The sequence below is a fragment of the Geotrypetes seraphini genome, chromosome 1, assembly GCF_902459505.1.
Source record: "Geotrypetes seraphini chromosome 1, aGeoSer1.1, whole genome shotgun sequence".
Taxonomy (NCBI): Eukaryota; Metazoa; Chordata; class Amphibia; order Gymnophiona; family Dermophiidae; genus Geotrypetes; species Geotrypetes seraphini.
In genome coordinates, this window is record NC_047084.1 from 348,134,567 (window position 1) to 348,159,494 (window position 24,928).

At 42.1% G+C, this 24,928-nt stretch overlaps 1 protein-coding gene across 6 annotated transcripts in view; it reads left to right on the forward strand.

The window, feature by feature from the left end:
• The window catches only part of FRAS1 (Fraser extracellular matrix complex subunit 1), a 741,777-nt gene that overhangs the window by 314,251 nt on the left and 402,598 nt on the right, over positions 1-24,928 (forward strand). For all 6 annotated transcript variants that reach the window (XM_033963431.1, XM_033963422.1, XM_033963441.1 and 3 more), the window contains 4 exons: positions 2,012-2,101; positions 8,144-8,182; positions 16,995-17,142; positions 24,698-24,841. In XM_033963431.1, the coding sequence (XP_033819322.1) occupies positions 2,012-2,101; positions 8,144-8,182; positions 16,995-17,142; positions 24,698-24,841 (421 nt within the window). The remainder of the gene's footprint in view (positions 1-2,011; positions 2,102-8,143; positions 8,183-16,994; positions 17,143-24,697; positions 24,842-24,928) is intronic.

Consider the following 24,928-nt stretch of genomic DNA (forward strand, 5'->3'; position numbering starts at 1 on the left):
CTTATACCATGGAATCACCCAAAAAGAACCTCGCCGACTGCAATTAATTCATGCCATTAAGCTTATTCACAATGCAAAAAAATATAATCATGTCACTCCGCTACTACATGAAGCACATTGGCTTCCTGTTCCTCATCAAATTACTTATAAAATTCTCCTATTTGTATTTAAGATTAAACTCACGCACTCCCCGTCATTCCTTGATAAATATCTCATTCCTTATGCTTCTCTTCGGGCCCTGAAATCTGCTGATCAGAATCTGCTGACTGTTCCATCACTCAAAGAACTTTTCTACACTCAAAACACTCTCTTCTCTGTCACAGCCCCCTCCCTCTGGAATGCAATGCCACTTCACCTTCGATCAAAAAACTTACTCGACAAATTCAAAACCAAACTAAAAGCCTTTTTATTTCAAGACGCATACCAAAATTCAGGATAAGATCCTTTTCCTTCCATCTTTAACTCTTAAAGAAAACCGCTTTTAAGAAATGACCTCCCTCCATTCCCCTATTTGTTCTCTCCCTTCCCTTTCTTACCTCCCTTTTATTTTCATTTTGACTTTGATGTAATTTTGAATCTTCCCCTCCCCCGGTGCCTATTATATCAACTTTGTCCTTATCTCTGTCTTTGTCCGGCCTTTATGTTGCCCTATTTTACTTTTTATTTTATTATTATTATTACTCTTTTTTAAACTCCAATTTTAGCAATTGTAAACCGTCCAGATATTTGTTTGATGGTCGGTATATCAAACTGTAAATTAATTTGGAAACTTAATTTCTTAATTTGCCAAGATAACCGCATAAACGGGACAGTATAAAAGTCAGTCCTATCTTTATGTGGTAAGCCATAGCCAGTTAAGTGCTACTGGCTTTATGTTAGTGGGTTCTGCAAACCTAGAAATTCAATGCTGATGCCCAGACATGGCCTGGCATTGAATTTCTAGGTTTAACACCAGCAGCGGTCTGAAAAATACTGATTGCTTCCATTTCAATTTCGGGTCCATAGGATTTGAGCAGATTTTTGCAGTATTACCACAGTAAGGGAAACAAAGCTGACCAAATGGGCCATGCACACTTTTGTGTGTTATCATGCCCAGTGGTAACATAAGAATAGCCATACTGGGTCAGACGGTGGTCCATCTAGCCCAGTATCCTGTTTCCACAACGACCAATCCAGATCACAAGTACTTGACAACCCCAATAGTAGCAAAATTCCATGCTACTGATTCCAGGGAAGAAGTGGCTTCTCCCATATCTGTCTCATTAGCAGACTATGGGCTTTTTCCTCCAGGAACTTGTCCAAACCTTTTTTAAAACCAGCTATGTTATACAGCGGTTTGCGGTCCCAGTCATTGGTGGTCTTATCCAATCAGGAGCTGCTTTGACACGCAGCTCCTGATTGGTAAGGCCCGACTTAGTGCAGGAAGAGGTGGTTGGAGCATACAGCGAGTGATTTCCTGCACTCGCTGGCGCTCCGGCTGCTCTCTCCTGCCTCTCCCGCTGCCCTCTCCAGTCTCCTCCATTGTAAAACCGTATTCACGGTTTTTCACGATTCGCGGGGGTTCCTGGAATGGAACCCCCGCGAATATCGGGGGAGTACTGTATTACCACATCCTCTGCCAACGTGTTCTAAAGCTTAACTATTCTCTGAGTGAATAACTATTTCCTCCTGTTGGTTTCAAAAGTATTTCCCTGTAACTGCATTGAGTGTTTGCTAGTCTTTGTAATTTTTGATGGAGTTGGCACAGTGTCACACGACGTGTTTTATCATTGAAAGTGACAGTAATATAATGTAATTGTTCTTGTCTGATGTGCTATCTGGATGGAGTACGATAAAGTTTTTTGACTGTATTTCTATAATGCATACACATATACACTGAACCACAGATATATACAGTAGATTGAATGGAATGCCGAGGTGTTGATAACTGGAGATAATAATGTGATGTATACATTCTGCTGCATGGTCTAGAAATGCTAATCCTTTGCATAGCACTGTGACTTCTCTGCAGGGTGAAGAACTAGTTCATCGGAAAGGGAAGTGCTGTCCTGAATGCATCACAAGTGGGAGCTACTGTACATACGCAGAATACAGCAAGGAGGTGCGTACCGACAAGCCCAGATGTGGGCTACAGTTCCATGGGTCTTTATTCACAGTTGGTTCATGAGTGTGTCTGGCTGCTTCTGACTCAAAGATCAGAAGTCACATCCAGGAAATGAACATGGATCTACCACCCAGAAAGATGCAGTGAAACCTCTGGACTGGTTGCAGGCTTCAATTTTTTTTATTAGATTATTTCAAATATATTTTATTGAGTTTGCATAAAAGAACACAAAACGTAAGGTATCATAGTATACATCATAGAGGAATGGGTACCAAAACTCTTCCCAACTTCACTATGGTACCCCTCCACCCCCCACCTCCACCCCCATACCCAAAGAAACAAATAGCTCACCAAACAAAAAAGTTACCCCTTTCCAGTGTAGCAATTACATTATAGAGGTCAGACATTCAACAAGTGACTATGAGCTCTGGGTGTCAAAGTACGCCAAAATGGCTCCCAGCGAATACAGAGCGCTCACCCCAGCATAATGTCCAGAGATGATAGTTGTAAGCATTCCATGGAGGCTTGTTGTAGCATCAGTGTACACCATTGTGCAAGAGTAGGAGGTTCTGAGGAGATCCAACAGTGAAGTATCACTTTCTTCCCCAACAGAACTGCTCGGTCCAAAAAATCCCAAAATCCCCTCGGAGAGGATTGAGGAAGGGTTTATTAGATTATAATTAGATTATAAATTGTTACATACAAGTAACAAAAAAAAGAGGAAAAGAAAAAGCCCACATTAAGTGTAACAGAAGGTAAACAATAACCCCCCCCAAAATACAAACAAACAAACAAAACCCCCCCACAACACAAGAGATACAAGCAGAGCAGGTAAATTTCTTCTAACCCTGTTTAAACCTGATCCTATCAAGTACATACATTTGAACCTTTATTACCAATAAAAGTTTCTAGATGCACTGGATCTTAAAAAAACTATATGAATTTGTACCCCATGTCACTAGACATTTACATGGGAACTTAAGGAAAAAGGATCTACCTCCAGCCAGAATTTTAGGCTTCAGCTGGAGGAAAGATTTACATCGTTTCTGAGTTTGTCTGGAGACATCAGGGAACGCCAATATAGTCTGGCCAAAAAAGGGTACATTCTTTGAAAAATAAACTCTCATAGTGACCATCTTTTTATCTACTGAAGATAATGTTATTAACAAAGTAAATCTTTTGTGAATTGTTTCTTGCCATGATTCCAAAAACTCTGTTAAGTCTAAACTATCTGGAGAAGTCAGATTATCTATATCTCACAGGCTTCAAGTTTCCAAGTTTATTGATGTCTCTCTATTCTGCTGTAAGGGCGATAATTGTCTTGGCGGCTTATAATCTAAAATGGGTTCCAATACAAAACAAATCACATTACATCAACATGTAAGGTAAATAGTTGAAATACAATTATGATAGAAAAGTAGGAGGGAAAAACAGTTAGGGTTAAACTTTCCATGTCTTGCAGAATACTACCAAGAGCTAGAGCAGCTATCTCTTGCAGCATGCATCTGTAATAAGAAATGGTTTTAGTTCAGTTTTAAATGTACAGTATCTTTTGAACTCATAGTTCGAAGATTTACAGACAGAAAGTTCCAAAGTTCTTTGACTAAGAAAATTGCTGTCCTAGTCTAGTGTGTTCATGGACTATTTCTTGGTGCGTTGGAACTACCAGTCATTTATGATTTTCATAAGAACATAAGCAGTGCCTCTGCTGGATCAGACCAGAGGTCCATCATGCCCAGCAGTCCGCTCACACGGCGGCCCATCAGGTCCAGGACCTCTATAGTAATCCTCTATCTATACCCTTCTATCCCCTTTTCCTTCAGGAAATTATCTAATCCTTTCTTGAACCCCAATACCATACTCTGTCCTATCACACCCTCCGGAAGCACATTCCAGGTGTCCACCACTCTTTGGGTGAAAAAGAACTTCCTAGCATTGGTTCTGAATCTATCCCCTCTCAATTTTTCCGAATGCCCTCTCATTCTTGTAGTTTTCGAAAGTTTGAAGAATTTGTTCCTCTCCACTTTCTCTATGCCCTTCATGATCTTGTAAGTCTCTATCATGTCCCCTCTAAGTCTCCTCTTTTCCAGGGAAAAGAGCCCCAGTTTCTCTAATCTTTCAGCATATGAAAGGTTTTCCATACCTTTTATCAATCGCGTCGCTCTTTTCTGAACCTTCTTGAGTATCGCCATATCCTTTTTAAGGTACGGCGACCAATATTGTACGCAGTACTCCAGATGCGGGCGTACCATTGCCCGATACAACAGCAGGATAACTTCTTTCGTTCTGGTTGTAATACTTTTCTTGATAATACCAAGTATTCTATTCGCCTTCTTAGAGGCCGCTGCGCACTGTGCCGACGGCTTCATTGTCCTGTCCACCATCACCCCCAAGTCCTTTTCTAGGGTACTTTCACTCATTACCAGCCCTCCCATCGTATAGCTGTACTTCGGGTTTCCATTTCCTACATGCAAGACTTTACATTTCTCTACATTAAACTTCATCTGCCATTTTGTCGCCCACTCTTCTAGTTTGTTCAGATATCTAGATGGAACATATCAAGATATGGTGGTTTATCTTACTTATCTATCTGGTGTGGCTGGTGTAAGTAAGTGTGTGTGCCTAAATCGTGTTTGTGATTTGACCTATTCCATTACTATTATATAAAGAAAAGTAGGCACCTGCTTTCTTTTATAGAATAGATGCCACAAAGGTGCCCTATTATAGAATTGCCCTTCATATGGGCAATTTTGTACTGGTACTTTTTACCTATGGACTGTGCCAGCTTTGGAAGTGAAAGTGAATGCATTCTTTCACTTTGAAAACTCCCAACGGCAAATGTTCCCTGCAAACATGTGCACTTCTATTAGAGAATGACATGGAGACAAAGTTTGTCCCCCATCGGTGCCCCATCTCTGTGAGCAATGTCCCCGTCCCCACAGGCTCCATCTCCATCCCCACCTTGACCCTGCGAACTCTGTCCCTGTCCCTGCCCCATCCCCATGGACTCTGTCTTCATATGCACAGGTCTCAAACACGTATGATTTTATATTTAAATCATTTTATTAAAGTATAAAAGGGGTCAATATTCTTTATAACTGTTTATAAATCACAAACAGAGCCTTCCATTTCTATCTGGTTTTAGTACAGCCTTCCCAAAGATTCAGTTGCCTGTGTTTTTCAGTCATCTGGGAAGGTGATTGGATTAGTTTTCAGATATGGGCGTTGAAGGGAATTTAAACTGTGTAGTGGATGAATGGGAAAATTAGTATCTGTTAAATATTAGAAATATTCCTTGATGCCAGGAATGATGGATAAAACTGCTGCAGTAACAGTAAGATGCTTGAGCAGCTGGGCACATGATGGTAGGACATTGCAGATGGCAGACAAGAGACAAATGATGTCATTTAACAGTAGTTCATTGAAATCCAAAAACAGCTTCTGCAGGTTTTTTTTTTTTTTTTTAAATCATTGAATTCAGTTGCCAATTGTCTAAGATGTGTTAAGTTTGTTTGAATATATACAATATTTCCAGACACACACACACATACATTCTGGGATCCCAAGCATGCACACAGTATGATCCTGTGTAGCTAGTAGAAGAAAACAAGGCTTTTAACTCTAAAATCTAATAAAATGCATTATTATAAAGAATAAATGTTAGGAGAGCAAAAGGAAGCAACAAAAAACAAATCCTGGGATTAACCAACGTACCCAGAACTAAGAACAGGAAATAAAAACTGTGTGTGGGGGGGGGGGAGGGGCAAGGAGTCTTTTTGGCTGTAAGGCAAAGTTTTAGATTATCTGCCTCTGCAAATTTCAATTATATTTTAATTTTACTTTCATTACCTGAGTTCCATTAATAATCCAGCAAGGATTCACACTTTTTTTTTTCTTTATCCACCCTCATTGCTCATTCACAGTTTTCCTGGCCATCTTCTTGCTGCATACTTCTTTTTACATATAAAAAATGTTTATATTTTCTTCATGTTGGCAGATACCAACATATTGCTTCCTTACAGATTCTCGAGGCCTAGAAGGTTTTCCTATTCTCTGCTATTTAAGCCACAGTGCCACGTCCTCAGGCATTAGCAATCAATTATTGGTATTAAGTGACATCAGTTTGGATTTACACATGCATCTTGCTAAGCGCCCTTCTATGAAGATGCATGTGCAAATCTTTTAGGGCTCCTTTTACAAAGCTGCGCTAGGGCCTAAATTCGCGGAATAGCACGCGCTAGATTGCCGCAGTGCTAGCCGCTACCGCCTCCTTTTGAGCAGGAGGTAGATTTCCGGCTAGCGTGCACTAATCCGGTGCGTGTGATAAAACCGCTAGCGTGGCTTTGTAAAAGGACCCGTTAGTGTACAACGGAAAAGGGTGTGACCATGGGAGAGGTACGGGTAGATTAGGGACGTTTGTAAAGGTGCATACAGTGTTATAGAATTTTGGGGATCCACGCCTAATTTACATATGAGAATTTACACTAGGTTTTAGTTGGGATAAATCCTCACACCCAGAAGTTGGGTGTGGAGCCTGGTGGTACATGCTGTTCTATGAACGGCACCCAGTAGAAATCCTGTTTAGATAATAGTGCTTGGTGTGCATTGTTTTGGCGTTCAAATCTCATGCCCTATTTACGTTCCCTTCAGCCAAGGGTTGTAAAAGTAAGAAACATCATGGGCATTGTCTTTCCTACCAAGCATCTTACCAGGACAAAGATTTCCGTCCATTATTAATTAGATCCACGTCTTATGAGCATTTCAGTAAACTCTTGAAAACTTTTCTTTTTTCCAAATTCTTGATCAATTAGATTTTTGTATATCGTACTATTCCTGTATTCTCTCATAGCATAATCTTTTGTCAACCGCATTGAACTTATGGCTCTGCGGTCTCGAAATTTGCTATTATGTTATGCTATGTATATTTTGACGCCAAGTACAGAATCCAGTCCATGCTGCGTGGGTGTCTTTCATGTCGCTTGTTTCTATGACTGAGGCACTGTTTTACCTGTGCGAATATTTTCAGTTATTGCCCCTACGCTTTGGAACACACTTCCACTGTACATACGTGAAGAGACAAATCTTGAATAATTTAAGGGAAACTTAAAAACCTTCCTATTTAAGGATGTTTATGACCTCTGACATCCCTATTCCCGCCGATTCCATCAAAGGAAGAGCATAGCTACCCCACCCTAATGTTACATCCATCGTTGTTCTTCTGTCCTATTCTCAATTGTAGCTCAGTCCTCCCTTCCATTTGCTTATGTACATTGTGCTATGTTTTGTGTCTTCGTTTTATTCCTCCCAAATTTTATTTAAAAATTTTTTTATACTGTAACCTTGTACATATCTTAGCTATTATAAGCGGTATGTCAAATTTTAATAAACTTGGAAACGTCTTATAATCACCTAGTCCTGTACATGGCTAGCTACATGCATTTGATTTGACCCGTAGGAAGTATGATGCTAATAATTTATGTGCATTACTATTTTTATTGAAAATACACTTCTCCCTCCGTATTCGTGGTTTCAGCAATGCGGTTCCGATTATTCACGGTTTTTAGCTTGCTGGCTTCCCCCCCCAAAAAAATTACATCAGTTTGCATAGAGAAATTGCTGATTCCCAGCACTTTCTTCACCGTGTTTTGCCTCTCCTTCAGGAACAGGCCATGTCTCCCACCATGTTATTTGCGGTTTCACCATATTCACAATGGTTTTTAATAGAAAACAGCGAATAACGTATGAAAAAGTTATTTTCGGTTTTTCTGTATTTGCGGGCCTGTTAATCCCCTATCACAGCAAATACAGAGGGAGAAGTGTAATTATTTTTAGTGTATTTCTATATTATTATTTGCTGCCTCTTTATTATAGAGTATACCATTTATTTTTAAACCAAAAATGTTAAACTGATGAGGCATATCAATCTATATAATTATACAATTATTGTTGCATGATTTTAAGGTGCGTTTTAAGTTATTCTTGTAGATATCAGCTAGAGGCTGGTGGCCTCTCACCACTCGTATTCTTTTCTTTCTGCAGACTTCTGCCTCAGTTCTAAGTGGATTAAGACATGTGAGAGTAAGTGCTCTTTGGCTTCATAACAGTGAGTTTATTACTCAAATGCTTAATGAAGGAAGCAGACAACATTTTGATCCTCTGGCTTTATTAATGACAAAGCCCCTTAAGAAACTGGGGGCTTCAGCCAGTGCCTAGTGCTATGATCATGTGATTATTGTCTTTTGATTGTTGTGAATTGTTTGGGGTTTAATTTTGGTCAAGGAAGGTGGTATTTAAATATAGTATAACAGAAATATAACTGAAACATAACTATTGCTAAATTGACTAGTCAGATTGTTTGATTTGTAATCACGTGGTATAGATCTCTCTGTTATGTAGAAGATATGAGGGAGTGGGTAAAAGGGTCCCCTAAGTATATTGGAATTAATCTGGAATGCTCTGCAAAAAAAGGTAAATTTCAAAATGTCAATGTCCGGATCACAAAAGCAAAGTTTAAGAGGAATAATAGCCATTTTCTATACAGTCTCCCTCCCGATTCGTGGTTTCCGCAATCACGAATTCGGTTATTAGTGATTTTTTTAGCCTTGATTTTTAATTGAGAAACGCTGCCCCAGACATCCCCCAGACCTTACCTGGTAGTCTAGTGGCGACGCAGGGCAGGAGCGATCTTCCTACGCTCCTGCCCCGTGCAGAGCTGTGCTGTGAATTCCCGTGGTCTCACGAGACTACAACGGGAGTTTCCATTGTAGTCTCATGAGACTACAGGAACTCACAGCATGGGTGCACAGGAAGCGTAGGAAGATCGCTTCTGCCCTGCGTCGCCACTAGACCACCAGGTAAGGTCGGGGACGCAGGAGGGAGGTGGGGGTGGGTCAGAGCCGGGCCAAAAAATTATTCACAATTTTCCCTATTCGCGGGCCGGCTCTGCTCCTAATTCCTGCAAATATTGAGGGTCTGCTGTACTTTTGTGGCATAGACAATTAAGAAAGAACACTTATTTCCCAGGACAACAACAAAAAAAATTGTTACATAGTGTTATAAATTACTGAGGATTTACACCCAACTTGCATACTAGGATTTAAACCTGGTTTTAGTTAGTATAATTCTCATGTCCAGAGTTGGGCGTGGAATTCGACACCTAATGTTCTATAAAGAGCACTCATCCCAGAGCACCCTTTATAGAATAGCGCTGTTCCCATTTACTGATTTACTGAATCCAGCCCAAAATCTACAAAAACATCCCCCATTAACCTCAAAGCAGTAACTATATTTAAAGTGTACATCCATTTCTGCTCTTGATACAATAACTTCCAGATTCTATATATTTTGCCCAAAATTGGGTGCTGATATTTGGATACCAGTCCAAGCTGTGTGCCCAACAAAACTGGCTAATGAGCCAATGATTGGGTCCTAATGGGCAGATTGGTGCTAGTTTGGAATTGGGTGTATATTTTGCTACACGGTATCCTATAACAATGTGTGTCCAAATCCCATAGTGGTCAACCCAAAAGGGGAGGTGTGTGGGTGGTTGGGGGCGTTTCTAAATTTGCATGCAGTGTTGTAGAATACCAGGAATGTGTGCCCAAATTGCGCAGTGGGAATTATAGTTGGTTTCAGCAGGCGTAAGTCCTGGCATCCAAATATGGATGCCAAAATCAGCACAAAATGCTGTCCTGTAATTTTTGAGCACCATTTCCTGAATCTAGCATATATACTTAATCCTGATTTCTAGTGCAATAGGCACATCATTCTTGAACATGTGGGTTGTGCAGCTCTGCTTGTGGGATCTGATGTAGAGACCCTCATTTACATTTTTTTTGCTCTACCTCCCAGCACTCTGGGCTGTCCTCTGATTCCTCAGTTTTACTTTCTACCAGCAAGATGGTAGGAACATGTCTGTTCAGTTCATGGTTAATTTTCTTTAATTCCATTTTTTTTTTTGTTATCCGGTCATGAGGCTTTTCGGTGCTGCAGAGGCTCCTGGTCTCTGGACATCTCTGGCTTCTAGAGGACACAGACTCTGAGGGCAGAAGTCTAGCCAAGAGGCAGCCTGCTTGGCAAGGCACATGCTTTGCCAGCCTGCACTAACAGTCTGAGAGCTCAGGGACTGTTCTCTTGGGAGCTTGGCTCACTCCGGCTTTTGTCTGCAGAGAGCTTGAGCGCAGAATGAGTGACCCCCGTAGTGGTTTTTCACAAGGATCGGATGCTGACTGTGTTTCCTCCTCCATCTGCATGCACGAGTTCTGTTTGGAATTTGAGGTCTCAGTCCGGCCGGTAGGACCGAAGAGCAGTTTGAAGAAACAAGCTATCCTGGTTCCCAGGCTTCTCTCACTCCAGTTTCAGTCCAAGCAGCAACCAGCACAAACATGGTACAATTAATACAGGCAGTTAGTCTATGAGAAAAATCAGGGGGGGGGGCAGTGATATCTGAAAAAGAGCTATTTGAGGGTTTCTGGAGCTAGAAACAGGGCCCCCTACCTTTAAAATCCTATTCCTTGAGATTTTTTTATCCTTCATATAGCTCCCACAGACCATATGAATCCCACAGACCATTTTTGGTGCTAAAATAGCTGCTGCAGCGGCCATCTTGGATTTTCCAATTTTCAATTACAAGCCTCTATCTGCCTCAGAATACCTCGATTTTACTCAAAATCAGTCTAGATGGATTTTTCAGACCAGGATACTTAGGACTCATAACGGATTTGCACTGGATGGCTGGCCAAGGACCGTCCATGTCCTATATGCTACGTGGCATGTGAGGGAAAGGGGACATAAGCCACTTGCTTATCCCCCTCTTGTCCCTCTGGGGGTTTAGGATTCCATATGGCTCAAGTTCCAGGTCAAAAATCCCGGCTGGAGCTGAGAAATGGTGAAAGTGCGTCCCCAACAAAGCACAGCCATGCTTCTGCCATCTGCCATTAAAACCCAGAGTAGAGCACAGGAGCACCCTCGAGGTACTCCTGAATGTCCTGGTCTGGGTTTTGCTTTGGAATTTATTAGTATGAAGTGTACTTGAATTACAGTGGCCACAGTGACTCCTCAGAGATTGTAATGGTGGTATTGCCAGGGGTCGTCCCCCTTAAGAGCGCAGTTTCCTCACAGCAAAGCCATGCACAAGATAAAGGGGTTTGGTTAGAAGAAGGCAATTATGTATCTATACCTTTACTTTCTTAGTCTGGATCCTCAGTAGCAGAAGATTCTGCATCGTGCAGGGGAGGGCCAGGGCTCAACCAAAGGGCAGCCTGGTCCTTGGACAGCATCCGATGGTGCGCAGGCTGTTTAAGCCTGTAGTGCTTCTTGAGATAATTACCGAGTCTCTCCAGGAATTAAAGATAGAGCCTCCTCAGACCTCTACTGCTCAGTGCTCGCTGATGAGCAGCACTAAGGCTCAGACCACATGCTTTCCCTCCTATCTGGACATTACTAAGATGCTGACAAACCATTGGAAGGTCCCGGAGGGGCCCCTTTGGGTGGCTAAAGCCATAACAAAACTTTATCCAATGGACACTGAATTTCATCAGCTGTTTATTTTTCCGATGGTGGATTATCTGGTGACACAAGTGACCAAGCGTATCTCCTCTCTAGTGAAGGGGGAGTGGTGTAGAAAGATTCACAGGACCGCAGACTGGATTTTGTCCTTAAGAGACATTTTGAGAGTGCGGAATTGGGACTGAAGGTGGCAGTGGCGGCTTCGTTCGTTACATGTGCTTGCCAACCGAGGTTAGGTCGTGCTTTGGGGGCAGATGCCAACGAGGATCCCCAATTCCTTATGTCAGGAGTGAATTATGTGGCAGTTGCTCTATATAATCTGTTTAGAGTCTTGAGCAAGGTCTCTGCATATGCTATTTCTGCCTATAGAATGCTGTTGATCTGACATTGGGTGGGAGATTCCTCCTCCTAGGCTACTCTTAGCAACTTGCTTTTTAAAGGTCAATTGCGCTTTAGTATGGGTCTTGACAATCTGATGGCCAGCGTGCAGGATCATAAACCAAAGTCTTTACCAGACAACAGACCCAAGGCCCCTAGGGGATCAAGTCAAGGTAATTTTCACGGCTCTAGGCTCTTTTGCTAGTACTTGGGAGGACCTTCAGTCCAGAGATCATTTCAAGGCTTAAGTCTCGGCAAGCTCTCAGTAACATCATAAATTTTGGCACCAGACAGACAGTACACCTCCCAGGACGACATGTCTGGTCTGCAGATGGATGCCTCTGTAAACCTCATAAGTGAATCACCAACTACTTTCACTTCCTAGTGGTCATGAATCCAGCAACTTCTCCTCTTCAGTTCAGGGTCAGGTAGAGTCATAGTATTGATCTGGCAGAGTCCCATCATTTGAGTCCAGCTGTCGTCCCTAAGCATGACCTCTTCTTCCCTACTGCTGAAAATCTTTGATGCCTCATGAAACATTTCATTGATGTGCCTCTCATTCTCATGGATGCTCAGACTTGCCACCTCCTTCTTCAGTTTCTTGTCTTCCTTCATGACGAGATTCAAGCTGAAGACATATTGCACATGGAATCACCCCATCTCCATGAGTAAAATTTTCTGTATGCACAGAGGCAGAAGTTGTAACCTGTGCAACATCTTTGGTGACATGATGTTTCCCAGCCATACTGTGTGCACAGAAGTACTCACACCTGATGAAAGCAAACAGAAGAGAAAGCAAAAAAAAAGCCCTATCAAAACAATGTCCCTTTCTTAATTGGTTCAAGAGCCTAAAAATAAAAAGATCAGCCATGGGTGGGTAGGAGCTGGGATGGGAGTACGGTATAGAAATTTGAATAAATAAATAATATGCCAGATGTTATTTATTTATTTATTTGGATTTATATCCTGTCCTCACAGAAGAGCTCAGAATGGGTTACAAATTTACATACATAATAAAGTAGAACAGGGTATAGTAATCTAGAGCATGACAGTACATTTTAGGTCATTTCATGATAGGACAATGCATAGGGGAGCGTGATAGTAGTCAAAAGCATGGCAATACCTAATACGATATAACAGGGCAAGACCTCATACAACATAACTCACTCCCCTTCCTGTTGGTCCACCATCGCCACTTCTCTCTTCCCTTCCCTTCCACTGTCTTAGCCAAAGACCTTTGTAGGTCATTATCCCTCCCATATGTGCCTTCCCTTTATGTATATTCTACTGTATTTAAAATGTAACTTCTTCCCCTTATTTTTCCTTTTATCTCCAGTTTTGTCAAATTTGTTTTTTAACCTTGTTAGTAGTATCTTTTATGATTTTGTTTTTACATTGTAATTTTATTATATTGTACATCGCTTCGAATTTAGAAGAAGCGATTCATCAAAAACGTATTAAACTTGAAACTTGAAACTAGGTCTTTTAAAGTAATTTTAGGCCTCAGCAGTTTCTTAACCCATGAGTACTGTTTTGAACATTTGGACTGTTGCTTTGAATTTGTATCACAGAACAGAATTAGCTGGACTCTGTATTCAGAAGTGTTTGAACCAGTTTAGCTACCGTGACTGAACACAAATGAGCTCTTTTATTTTGGGTCTTGTTAAGACAGTTTTGGGAAATGGAGCTAATTTGGGTTTGCTCTGGCAAAAGGTACAAAGACTTGTCTAACCAATACTTTTTGGTTTCTAATTCTTAATTATTTTTTAAATATTTCAACAGTTTTTCTTTCATGTTGAAAGTTTAGAGCATTTTGTATATATCAATAAAACAAATGTTTCCTCTAATGCATTTTGAATTGTACTTTTTACAACGTATTTCTTTCCTATAAATCTTTTAGTATATTTTCTGCCTGAAATATTCTGATGTTTCATCTGCTCCTGGGGTTCTTATTTTATGTTGCTTCAGAAAAATATCATTGCTGAAATCACTGTATTTCTAACTCTCCTGTTGCAGTTTAAGCAGGATTATGGGTAATAAATTCACTGGGAAGATTAATGTTTCATCTGTTTGCAGTTCTGTGTGGTTTCAGAAGGTATAAGCTGTGTTTGGACAGCTTCTTGTTGAGATAATGAATTCAAGGTAGGAGACGGTGGGTAATAGGTCGCATCAAGACCATCTGTCACCTGCTGCCTCTTGCTTCTACAAAATCAAAATCTGCACATGAAGCTTCCTACTACAAGTGACATTTCCTGAAATAAGACCAAATAAGCATTTTTTTTTTTTTTTTTTAGACAAATGACCATTTGTTATGGTGCCTACAACCCCTTTGAATTGGCCAAAAATAGTGGTTGTACAAATCTGCTCCTTTTACAGAGGGGATTATGACTATATGAGATTGGAAACATATGGTATACAGTACTAAGTTTGTAAAGATAAAAATATTTTTAAGAGATTTGTGTTTGGCCTAAGTGCATGAGAAGGAAGACTTAAGTTGGTTGTGATTTAAACATTTTATTGCTGAAAGCCAACTGTATTTCTCAAGTTCTGGAGGTTGCAGATTTCCTGGCCCAAGGCTACCTCAGCTCCTCTCATAAGGGCATTAACTGACAGAAATTGTCTTCCATTTTGGGTGGTGTTAATAAATTAATGTTCCTTAATAGCAGGAGTAATCAAATGAACTCCATGTAATCTTGTAACCCTCTCTGGGCTCTTTTGGGAGAATGGGCTAGAAAATCAAATAAATAAATAATGAGAGCTGCATGTACCCATGCATGTGACCATTTATTTTTTTTCCTCAAAATGGGACATCTACTAATTTTCAGTCCCGCCCCCAATCATGCCCTAGCCCCACCCTCACCCCGCCCCAATTTCTTCCATTCATTTTTCATGTACACACAATATCTTATTAATTTATAATGGTAACCCTAAAATTAAAAAAACACAAAGCACACTGTATGCAGAGAAAATGTTAATTATCATGTACACTTCCCCCTCCCCATTCGCGGTTTCTCCATTTGCAGTTTCATGTAATCGTGATTTTTTCTGGGGAGGAGGAAAATAAAAAAAGCAGTCTTAATTTTAAAATAACCCATATTTTTTTCCTCCCTGCCGCCTTCCCGGCCTTACCTGGTGGTCTAGAGGGCTTTCCGGGCAGGAGCGATCTTCCTACGCTCCTGCCCCGTGCAGATCGCCATGAGGAAATGGCTGCTGTGAGTTCCCGTAGTCTCTCGAGACTACGAAGGGAACTCCCTACAGCCATTTCCTCATGGCGATCTGCACAGGGCAGGAGCGTAGGAAGATCGCTCCTGCCCCGAAAGCCCTCTAGACCACCAGATGGGCAGATGGAGTGGTGCCAAAAAGTCAGGTTTTTGGCTATCTGCAATGAATATGTAATGAAAGAGATTTTGTATATGTTCAGTGTATGCAAATCAACCTCAAGCATATTCAGTGGTGTAACGAGGGTGAGAGGTGCCTGGGGTGGTAGAGCCCCTCTCCCACCCTCTTCTCCACCCCCGCCGTGCGCACACGCCCCCTTTCCTTCTGTACCTCTTTAGTTTTCTCGGGGCGAGCAGCATCACCAACTTGCAACCTGTGTTAGCTTTCCCTCTGACGTCATGTCCTGGGCGCGGGATCCGGCAGTGACATCAGAGGGAGAACCGACACTAGTGCAAGCAGCAGGTTGGAGTCGCTGCTCGGGTCCATGTAGCAGGTCCCTATGGAATATCCATATTGATTCTATAAGCCCTTGCAGCAGCATGCGCTGGTTTTAGTAGTTAGCAGGGGTCATTACAGATAACAGAAGAAACAGGACGTACCCCACTGAAGCCAGTCAGTCATTTCTGCAAGCAATATGGGAGGTAGCTGACAAGCCAGCCTCAGACAAGCCAGAGTAAATATGAAGGTCCCCGATGTGGAGGAATACTATGGCAGCTACGTGACACCTACCAGCACTGTTTCTTCAGGCTGAGCCTTGCCCGTAGGTCTGGTGCCCTTGCTGCTCAGCCTTGTTCATGGCACGTCTTATTTTGGGCTTGAGGTTCTAGTTGGTGATGCAAACACTGGTTCATTTTTCTCCTCATTTTGAATGTTGCTTCCGTTCCATAGAGCAGTGTTTCTCAACTCGGTCCTGGAGTACCCCCCTGGCCAGTCGGGGTTTTCAGGATATCCACAATGAAAGTGCATGCATGCAAATTTCTTTCGTGCATATTCATTGTGGATATCCTGAAAACCTGACTGGCCAGGGGGGTACTCCAGGACCGAGTTGAGAAACACTGCCATAGAGCAGGAGCTGCTTTTGAAGTTTGCTTTCCACTTTAATGGTTGGCAGCTTAGAAATTCTGTCTGAGTCCAGCTTCAGGCATGGATGTCAGTGTGCCAAAGTATGCCAATGTCAAATAGCAATAACTCAAGTTTAAAGCATGCTTAAGATACTTTTTATACTGTATGCATGTTATTTGTGCTTTTAAGGGTTTCTGTTTAGCTATCAAACATTAGTGTAGAATCTATGGAAAAATCAGTAATGAGCCACATAATTATGCCAATCGGTTGATTACTTATAAATGCATAGTAAAATAAGGTGTGTTAAAAGGAGAAATATTAATGCAGATCCATTACCGCAAGAGACTTGACACCTCTAAGATGGGGGGGGGGGTGTACGTGCGCAGGGAGGGTGTTTCTGTGTTCAGCATAAATGCACTAATAACATTAACTCAAGGCTTTGATGCAAATTAATTAATGCTTGTTAATGGCTCATGTGCCTGCCTTTGGATTGTCCTCCTAATCTTCTGTTTACAGATTTGGAAAAATTACATCTCAGTTTCCTAAGCAAATGAAATGAAAACTGGTTAGGAAGTCAGCGGGTTCCATGTTCTTAGTTTTGGTGGTTTTGGAATGGTCAGCCGTTCTGGACGGAGATTAGTTGAGACCCGGCTTGCCCTTGACCCAATTGGCTTTAAGTGTATGATAATATCCCTGTAACTGAATGAAATTTCATCCACTGCAGAGCGGACTAAAGTGGGCGGAAGGTCAGTGCAAGGACTGTGAGTGCCAGAATGGTGCTGTGACCTGCTATACACCCTCCTGTTCTTCCTGTCCCGTTGGCACCCTGACGGCATCAGTGACCGGGGAGTGCTGCCCAGAATGCAGAACAGGTAGCTGATCAGCTTTCTTTAATGGTCTGTTTGCTGCGTCTCTTTGTACACATGAATTCACTGACTTTTTTTTTTTTTTTAAACCTGATCCTCGGGATTCTCAACAGAAAGGACTGAAGTATGAAACTACAGAGGCAGAGTTAGGGCAGGCATTTTTGGAACAGTGCATAAAGCCACATAATCCCACTCACGGGACAGAACTTGGGTAGAACGTGTCATAATAGGAAAATCAGATGACCTTAAACTAGGGTTACCGTATGGCTCCGGAAAAACGAGGACGGATTACGACATCCGGGTTTTACTTCCATTGAAAGCAATGGAAGTAAAACCCGGCTGTTTCAATCCGTCCTCCTTTTTCTGGAGCCATATGGTAACCCTACACATTTCAAAGGATTGTGGCATGAGTGGTGGATATGTACTGTAGAAACAGAAGAACACATAAGCCTCTGCTATATTAAAGGATTTCTCTGTGGGATAGATGCTTCATCTATAGGATCCTGTAGTTTGGTTCTGTCCAAGAATAGCTAATAAATTATATAGGTTCTCTGTGATGATAGGTGGTAGCTGTGAATGCCTCCACGGGAGCCACTGCATTATCTGTTAGACATAAACTGCCAGAAACAGAATGAGTATCGTGTAAGCATTGGCATGGATTTTCCATTAGTGCAGCCTGAAAAGGTATTATTACTTCAGTTTAGCTGAAGCCAGTATCATGATTTCTGGTGTAATGAGAGAACAGAAACTCAGGATATGGACAGTGTGACAGGAGTAAATCTGCAGACAGCACAAAGGCATAAAACTGAAAAGATATTGAAACCATGTTTGTCACATTGTACAGTTTTAAAATGAAACAAAACAGATATTGCAATTAAAAAAAAAAAAAAAAAAGCATTACGAACCACTACCTGCTTATTTAATGAGAGAGCTGCATCCAACTGCATTTCCAGATTCCCTACAGTCAGTGCTGGCTTAATATCCTGCCCGACAATTGGAATCTGACTCTTCAGCTGTGCTTTCTTACTGTTTTCCCTCTCTCTCCCTGTCCTCCTTTTTTATTGTTGTCTCTTGTAAACCAAATTGATTTTGTTCTTTATGAAAGGTGGTAACAAAGGTTTTATATAAAGATAAATACAAACTCCTGTTCCAAGCAGAGAGTAGCCACCAAGTTTCAAGTTTATTAAAAGTTTGTTGTACACGCGATATCAAATACTTCAATGCGTATGACAATTTAAAATTAGGAGACAAAATTAAAACAATTTATACAAATAAGCATACAATGTATGTACACAAGTAATTAGCGATACAAAAGGGAAGAGGGGCGAACTACAATCTTTGAAGAAAGTAAGAGTAGATTTAGGGAAAAAACAACATCAGGAGATGGCTGGAGAACGACAGCCTCAGCACCCTGGGGTTGTGGGTTCAAATCCCACACTGCTCTTTGTGACCCTGGGCAAATCACTTAATCCCCCATTGCCCCAGGTATATTAGATAGAGTGTGAGCCCACCAGGACAGATAGGGAAAAATGCTTGAGTACCTGAATGTAAACCACGTGGAGGGGCATAATGAAAAGAAACGTCTAAGTCCGTTTTGGCTTAAGTCGCAAGTTGCGCAAAGTCAGACACGGGAAAAAGTCCATTTTCAAAAAATACGTCCAGCATTTTTTTTTAATGAAAATCGTCCAACTGTACATTCAGCCATCTGATCACCCAGACCGCTAAGTCGTCCATCTTTATACCCCATTTTTTTAACCAAAAATTCGTCCATCTCACAAACGCCTAGAAAAAGACCTGGGCGTGGGAGGGGCCAGAAAAGTGATGGACTGGACACCTAGACATGGCACCAGAGTAATGGGGTATCTTACATGGCACTGCTGTGAACTTCACAAAAAGGGTCCCACATACACATCTCACTGCAGTTCCCTTATAGGTCATGGTGAGCCCCCTAAAACACCCCCTGAATCTACTAGACACACCTATCTACCACCCCAATAGCCCTTACGGCTGTAGGAGCCACTTATATGGCAGTACAAAAGGGTTGGGGTTTTTTGGGAGGGTGGACATTTTCACCATGAATGCAGAGATTAGAGTAGCTTATGGGCCTGGGTCCTCCTCTCCATGGTTTACTAACCCACCCCCAAGACCACGTAAGCCACCTCTGTGCAGCTCTACTAGGCTTTCCTATGCCAGGCTGCCAAGTGCTGATGTTCTGGAGGCAGATATGTAAAGTTGTTATTATGATTTTTATGGGGGTGAGGGGGGACAGTGATGACTGGGGCAATGTGTGGGGGTCTGTACTATGTGTCTGCAGTGCTTATTTGGTCACTTTGGATACCTTTTGTTGACTTAGACCTGGTTTTAGATGGCCTAAGTCACAACATCCAAGTTCCGTCTTGGCAGTGTTATAAATCTTTCGGTTATACATGCAATACGACTAAGTCTAGGATGGCCCATGTCCAGCCCTAATCCCGCCCTCGATACTCCTCCTGACACGTCCCTTTTAGCTCTGGTCATTTAGCAGCTCTGTGAAGGCCTAGGTTGTTTTTAAATACGTCTAAAACCCAGTTCGACTTGTCTTTTAGATCGTCCAAGTGCTTATTTAGGCCGGTTTTTAGACATTTTTCTGTTTCAATTATGAGTCTCTTAGGCTATAAGTGGTATATAAATACTAAAAATAAATAAATATCCACATATCTATAACCACCGATGTATTGCTGTTGGCATCTAGACCTGGCCCTGGAAAAATATGTAAAAAAACCCATCCTCATTATTTGCAGCGGTATGAAGGTACATCCTCGAGTAGTTTTGGGCTGTTGACAATTCACATCATAGGGGATGGAGAGTGGATACATCTGTCCCCAGCACGCTCTCAATCTAACCGATTAGGAGGTGGCTGGTTAGTGATGATATTCAAACTAAACTAAACTAAAGCTTAACTTTATATACCGGGTCATCAACCTAAGAAAGCTCGACTTAGTTTACAACAATTAAATAATTGAAGAAAGTAAAAACAAAGGTTTCAAAAGAAATTAATTTTCAAAATGTTTAGCAAATAGAAAAGTTTATATATTCAATTTCATAAAATCAATAAAATGTTATGAAAAAGAAATTTACGAAAAGATTGGAAAGGACTGGACTCCTCAGAGTTAAGAGGAGTTCATTCGGTTCATAGACAACCCCGCGAAAGACAAAGGCGCGCGCCGACAACTGAGCGCAAGACGGAGGCGCGCGCTGAAGAAAATTACAGTTTTTAGGGGCTCCGACGGGGGTTTTTGTTGGGGAGCCCCCCCAGTTTACTTAATAGAGATTGCGCCGGCATTGTGGGGGGTTTGGGGGGTTGTAACCCTCCACATTTTACTGTAAACTTAACTTTTTCCCTAAAAACAGGGAAAAAGTGAAGTTCTCAGTAAAATGTGGGGGGTTACAACCCCCCAAACCCCCCACAACGCGGTGCGATCTCTATTAAGTAAAGTGGGGGGTTTCCCCTCCCACCCCCCACCCCCGTCGGAGCCCTAAAAACAGTAATTTTCTGCGGTGCGCACCTCCGCGTTACGCTCAATTGTCTGCGCGCGCCTTTGTCCCGGCGTGCTTTTGACCTGACACCAGTTCATTCTATAGTTGCGAAAGTTTAAAAGCCAAAGATTGGCTAAAGATCTTAACTCCTTTAATTTCTTTTCTGGAAGGAAGGGAGAGTTTGAATTGTTGGATGCCTCTTGTATAGGAAAATCTATAAATCTATAAATGTTCCATAATAAGGGAACGAGGGGAATAAAAATACTATATAAAATTTTGAGAGATGCAAGCAGATTTGAATTGAATTCTAAGATAAACTGGAAGCCAATGAAGACTCAGGAACAAAGGGGTCAAATTCAGTGACACTAACTGGTTAAGTACGGCCGAATAACAGGCGACGGGTCATTTGGCAGGATTTAACCAGGCAGGAGCCTCTCCCGCTCAGTTAAAGCCTTTTAAATATTGGGTGGTTAATGCTTTACCAGAGCTCAGCTTAAGGGATAACTTTACTTATAGTAGTTGTCCACAGGATGCTGCAGTCTGCCCTCATTTGCATTTTAAAAGTTGGGTTTTATTTTCTGGAGGGCTTATTTATCATATTGGCAGGTGCTCTGGTCGTGTGCAATTTCCTCTGCTTAATCACATAACTCTAGGTAATAGCCGATCACAAAAAGAAAAGAAGAGGGGGAAAAAAAAAGCCGCTGCTGTTTTAATTAGATTGTCATTGCAGAAGTGGTTTGGTGGGTCTGCAAAATGAATGGGTTTGTTGTACCTATTAGCCAAGTGAAAGAAGTCATTCATGTTTTATAGAGTCAAAGGGTCCACCAGGCTGATAATTTACCTTCAGGTTACCAGTGTAACTTCTCTGGGAAATGTACATTATTCCTGTGACACCACAGCTTAGGAAATTAAACCGTTTCAATTGGTGTCAGGTCAAAAGCGCGCCGGGACAAAGGTGCGCCCAGACAATTGAGCGCAGCGCGGAGGCACACGCCGCTCTAAATTACTGTTTTTAGGGCTCCGACGGGGGTGGGGGGTGGGAGGGGAAACCCCCCCACTTTACTTAATAGACATCGCGCCGTGTTGTGGGGAAAAAGTTCAGTTTACGTTAAAATGTGGAGGGTTACAACCCCCCAAACCCCCCATAACACCGGCGCGATGTCTATTAAGTAAACTGGGGGGGGGTTCCCCAACAAAAACCCCCGTCGGAGCCCCTAAAAACTGTAATTTTGTGCGGTGCGCGCCTCCGTGCTGCGCTCAATTGTCGGCGCACGCTTTTGTCTTTCGCGCCGTTGTCTATGAACCGTTTCAATTGTTGTAAAAGCTAAACCTTGGATACATGACCTAAGTTTTAGACTTTTTGGGTCAGTATTCAGCTCACAGCAGTTGGCATTTCTTTCTTTATTGAGGTATACACCATCCATACACAAAAACAATATCAATATCAATATCATAAAGAAACCCTGCACATAAAACATTGCAATAACATTCCAGCCCAAAAGTGCAGAAAGAAAGCTATGTATAGCACAGACAGTCAAAGGATTTCTTTTAATACTGACTTCTTCCGACTAAATTTAATTTGGGTATTCCATGTCCCGGCACCAGTACAGAACAATCTGGGTGTTTGCCGGAGCCAAGATGATATTCGGAACAACTGATATTCAGTGCTATAGCTGTATAGCTAACTGGATATAATTAGGACTGCTTTTATGCAGTCCAAGATGTCCTGTTAGCTACTCTATCCAGGCACCGGCACTGAATATTGGTGGTGCCTGAATAACTTCCCGTCTGCTCCAGCTCTGCCCCTAGACCACCTTGGCATTAACCAGAGAGTGCCATAGCATTCAGAGCAGATGTAGTAATTGGTGGCACTCTCCAGTTAAGTGCTGTAGGGCCAGACTGCGCTGTTTAACCAGGCACGAGTGTCTCTTGCTTGGTCAAATTGCCTTTAATATCAATTCCAGTGTTTGGGGGGTTTCTTGGCAGCTTAACCGAAGCTTTTGCAAGCATTATCTAGAAGATGAGTTCAGAACCATTTCCTCCACTGCTTGCAAACTTGGGCATATCATTTTATATCCCAAATTCGCATTTGAACCGTAAGCTTTTCTGGGAAGGGTTTTGTACCATTGCTGGTTTAGCAGCTGTATAAAAATGCCAAAATAATAATTCTTAATAATTCTTCAAGCTTGTTTTTGCCTAAAATAATTTTCTGGGTCGTGTACTAAGAATAGCAGCACTGCTACCGTCAACTAGGATTGCCAACTGGCTCCAGATTTTTTTAGGGTGGAATGATCCTGGTTTTGCTCCTCAGTATGCAGGGACAAAGTCTTACTTTCCTCAGGGGAGTCAAAACTACAAATCTCCACATTCAGTGTGGCAAATCCAGGACTGGATTAATCTGTTTTGAGTAAAACAGCCTGTTTGGCAGCTCTGTTGTCAGTTAGCCTCACTGATAGCTCTCCTGAGACTTTAGGGGAAAGACAACAGTTACCCAGTGATTGTCAGCTGATAAGGTCTGGCTAGGGTTACCATATTTGCTAAGTCTAAAAAGAGAACATTTGATCCCGCCCTACCTGCACATGCCCCACCCTCCTGTTCCATCCACGGTGCCCCGCCCTACCCCTGCCTTCCAATCCAACCCCCCCCCCAGCATAGCCGCTCTCTTCAGCTCTACACTTGGGCCACCCCAGAACTGGGTCTGGCTCTTGTGAGTCTCCCCTGTCTCTAGTACCTTCTCCGACACTGCAATTTTAAAAACTCTGTGCAGCCAGCAACGTTGATCCTTCTGCTGTCGGCCAGCTCTGGAAGTCTTCACTTTGCAGGGTCCTGCCTACGCGGAAACAGGAAGTGCTGCAGAGTGAAGGCTTCTGGGGTAGGTCGTCAGAAGGATCTCATCGCTAAAGCTGACGGCTACCTGAAGCTATTAAATTGCAGCGCCCGGAGAAGGTACTAGGGACAGAGGAGACTTACAAGAGTCAGATCTGACTCCGGCTTGGGGGCTGGACTGGAGAGTGTGAGTCCAAAACCTGGCCAAACTCCCTCCAGTCCAGGAAACATCCAAACACCTGGACAGTTCTCTAAAAAGAGGATATGTCTGGGTAAATCTGGAAGTCTGGTAATCCTAGGTCTGGCTGTCATCTCTTCTGTTATCTTCTTACTACCAACCTCTGACTCTCTGCCAAGGACACCGATAAGATCAATGTTCCCTCTAAGCTGAGCGGGTCTCCTCCAACTGCATTCCTGCCAATCACTAGGAACTGGCAGGTTCCCTGGCATCCTTCACAGCTTGCCTGTCCCTCACTATTGAAACTGTGATAGTGAAGCAGCGCCCCCCATTGGCAGGAAGGTAGGTGGAAGACTCCTGCACAGCTTAAAGGGAACATTGGCTGGGATGGTTTTCCCTAGCTAGAGTTTAACTCAAAAGTAACCAGTACTGCAGAGTGACCTTGGCTTCAGAGGTGCTGTCGTCTTTCTCACTTGTTAAAACTAAATTGGTATAATAATATGTTTGGAATACTTGAATTGTATATTTGTTTAATTTATTCATTACAATCTTATAATTGGAAATAAAAATAATGGGGGGGGGAAGGGAAAGGGTAGGGGGTAGGGAGAAGGATATAGGGGGAGTTTAAAGAGATATGAAATAGGTAATTGGAAATATATTTTGAAGGAATGATAGAAATATATATGGAATATTAGAATTGTGATTATAATTGTAATGAATATCTTATTGTATTGTATTATTGTATATTTATTTGATTCCTTCAATAAAATGTTTTAAATAAAAAAAAAACCCAAAAAACAAACCCTAATTGGTGGTGTTGGTTTTGTGGTATTCTGTATCAGGCTGGTACTGTTCGTCAAGTGTCCACATAAGTCAAGCCCCAGCATAGATCAAAGTTTGTTAAATGCTTTCAGTATGCCAGCCATGTTCAAGTATGTTTGGTAAGGGAAACTTCACCTTGATTGCTATGCTTTGCTTGCTGCGCTGACTGTACTTTTCTGTCAGGTAAAATATTGCATCTGATTTCTTTTTCTGATTTAGCTCAGTGCCATCCAGACTGCTTAATCTGCTCTCAGTCCGTTGACCACTGCGATGTGTGCCTTGATGAAAACAAAGTGCTGCAGGAGGGACGCTGTGTGTACAACTGTGATGATGGATTCTACCAGGATGGCAGAGAATGCTTAGGTACAGTGTGCCAAGGGGTTTAGTTCAGACATGGGCAACTCCGGTCCTCGAGGGCCGGAATCCAATCGGGTTTTCAGGATTTCCCCC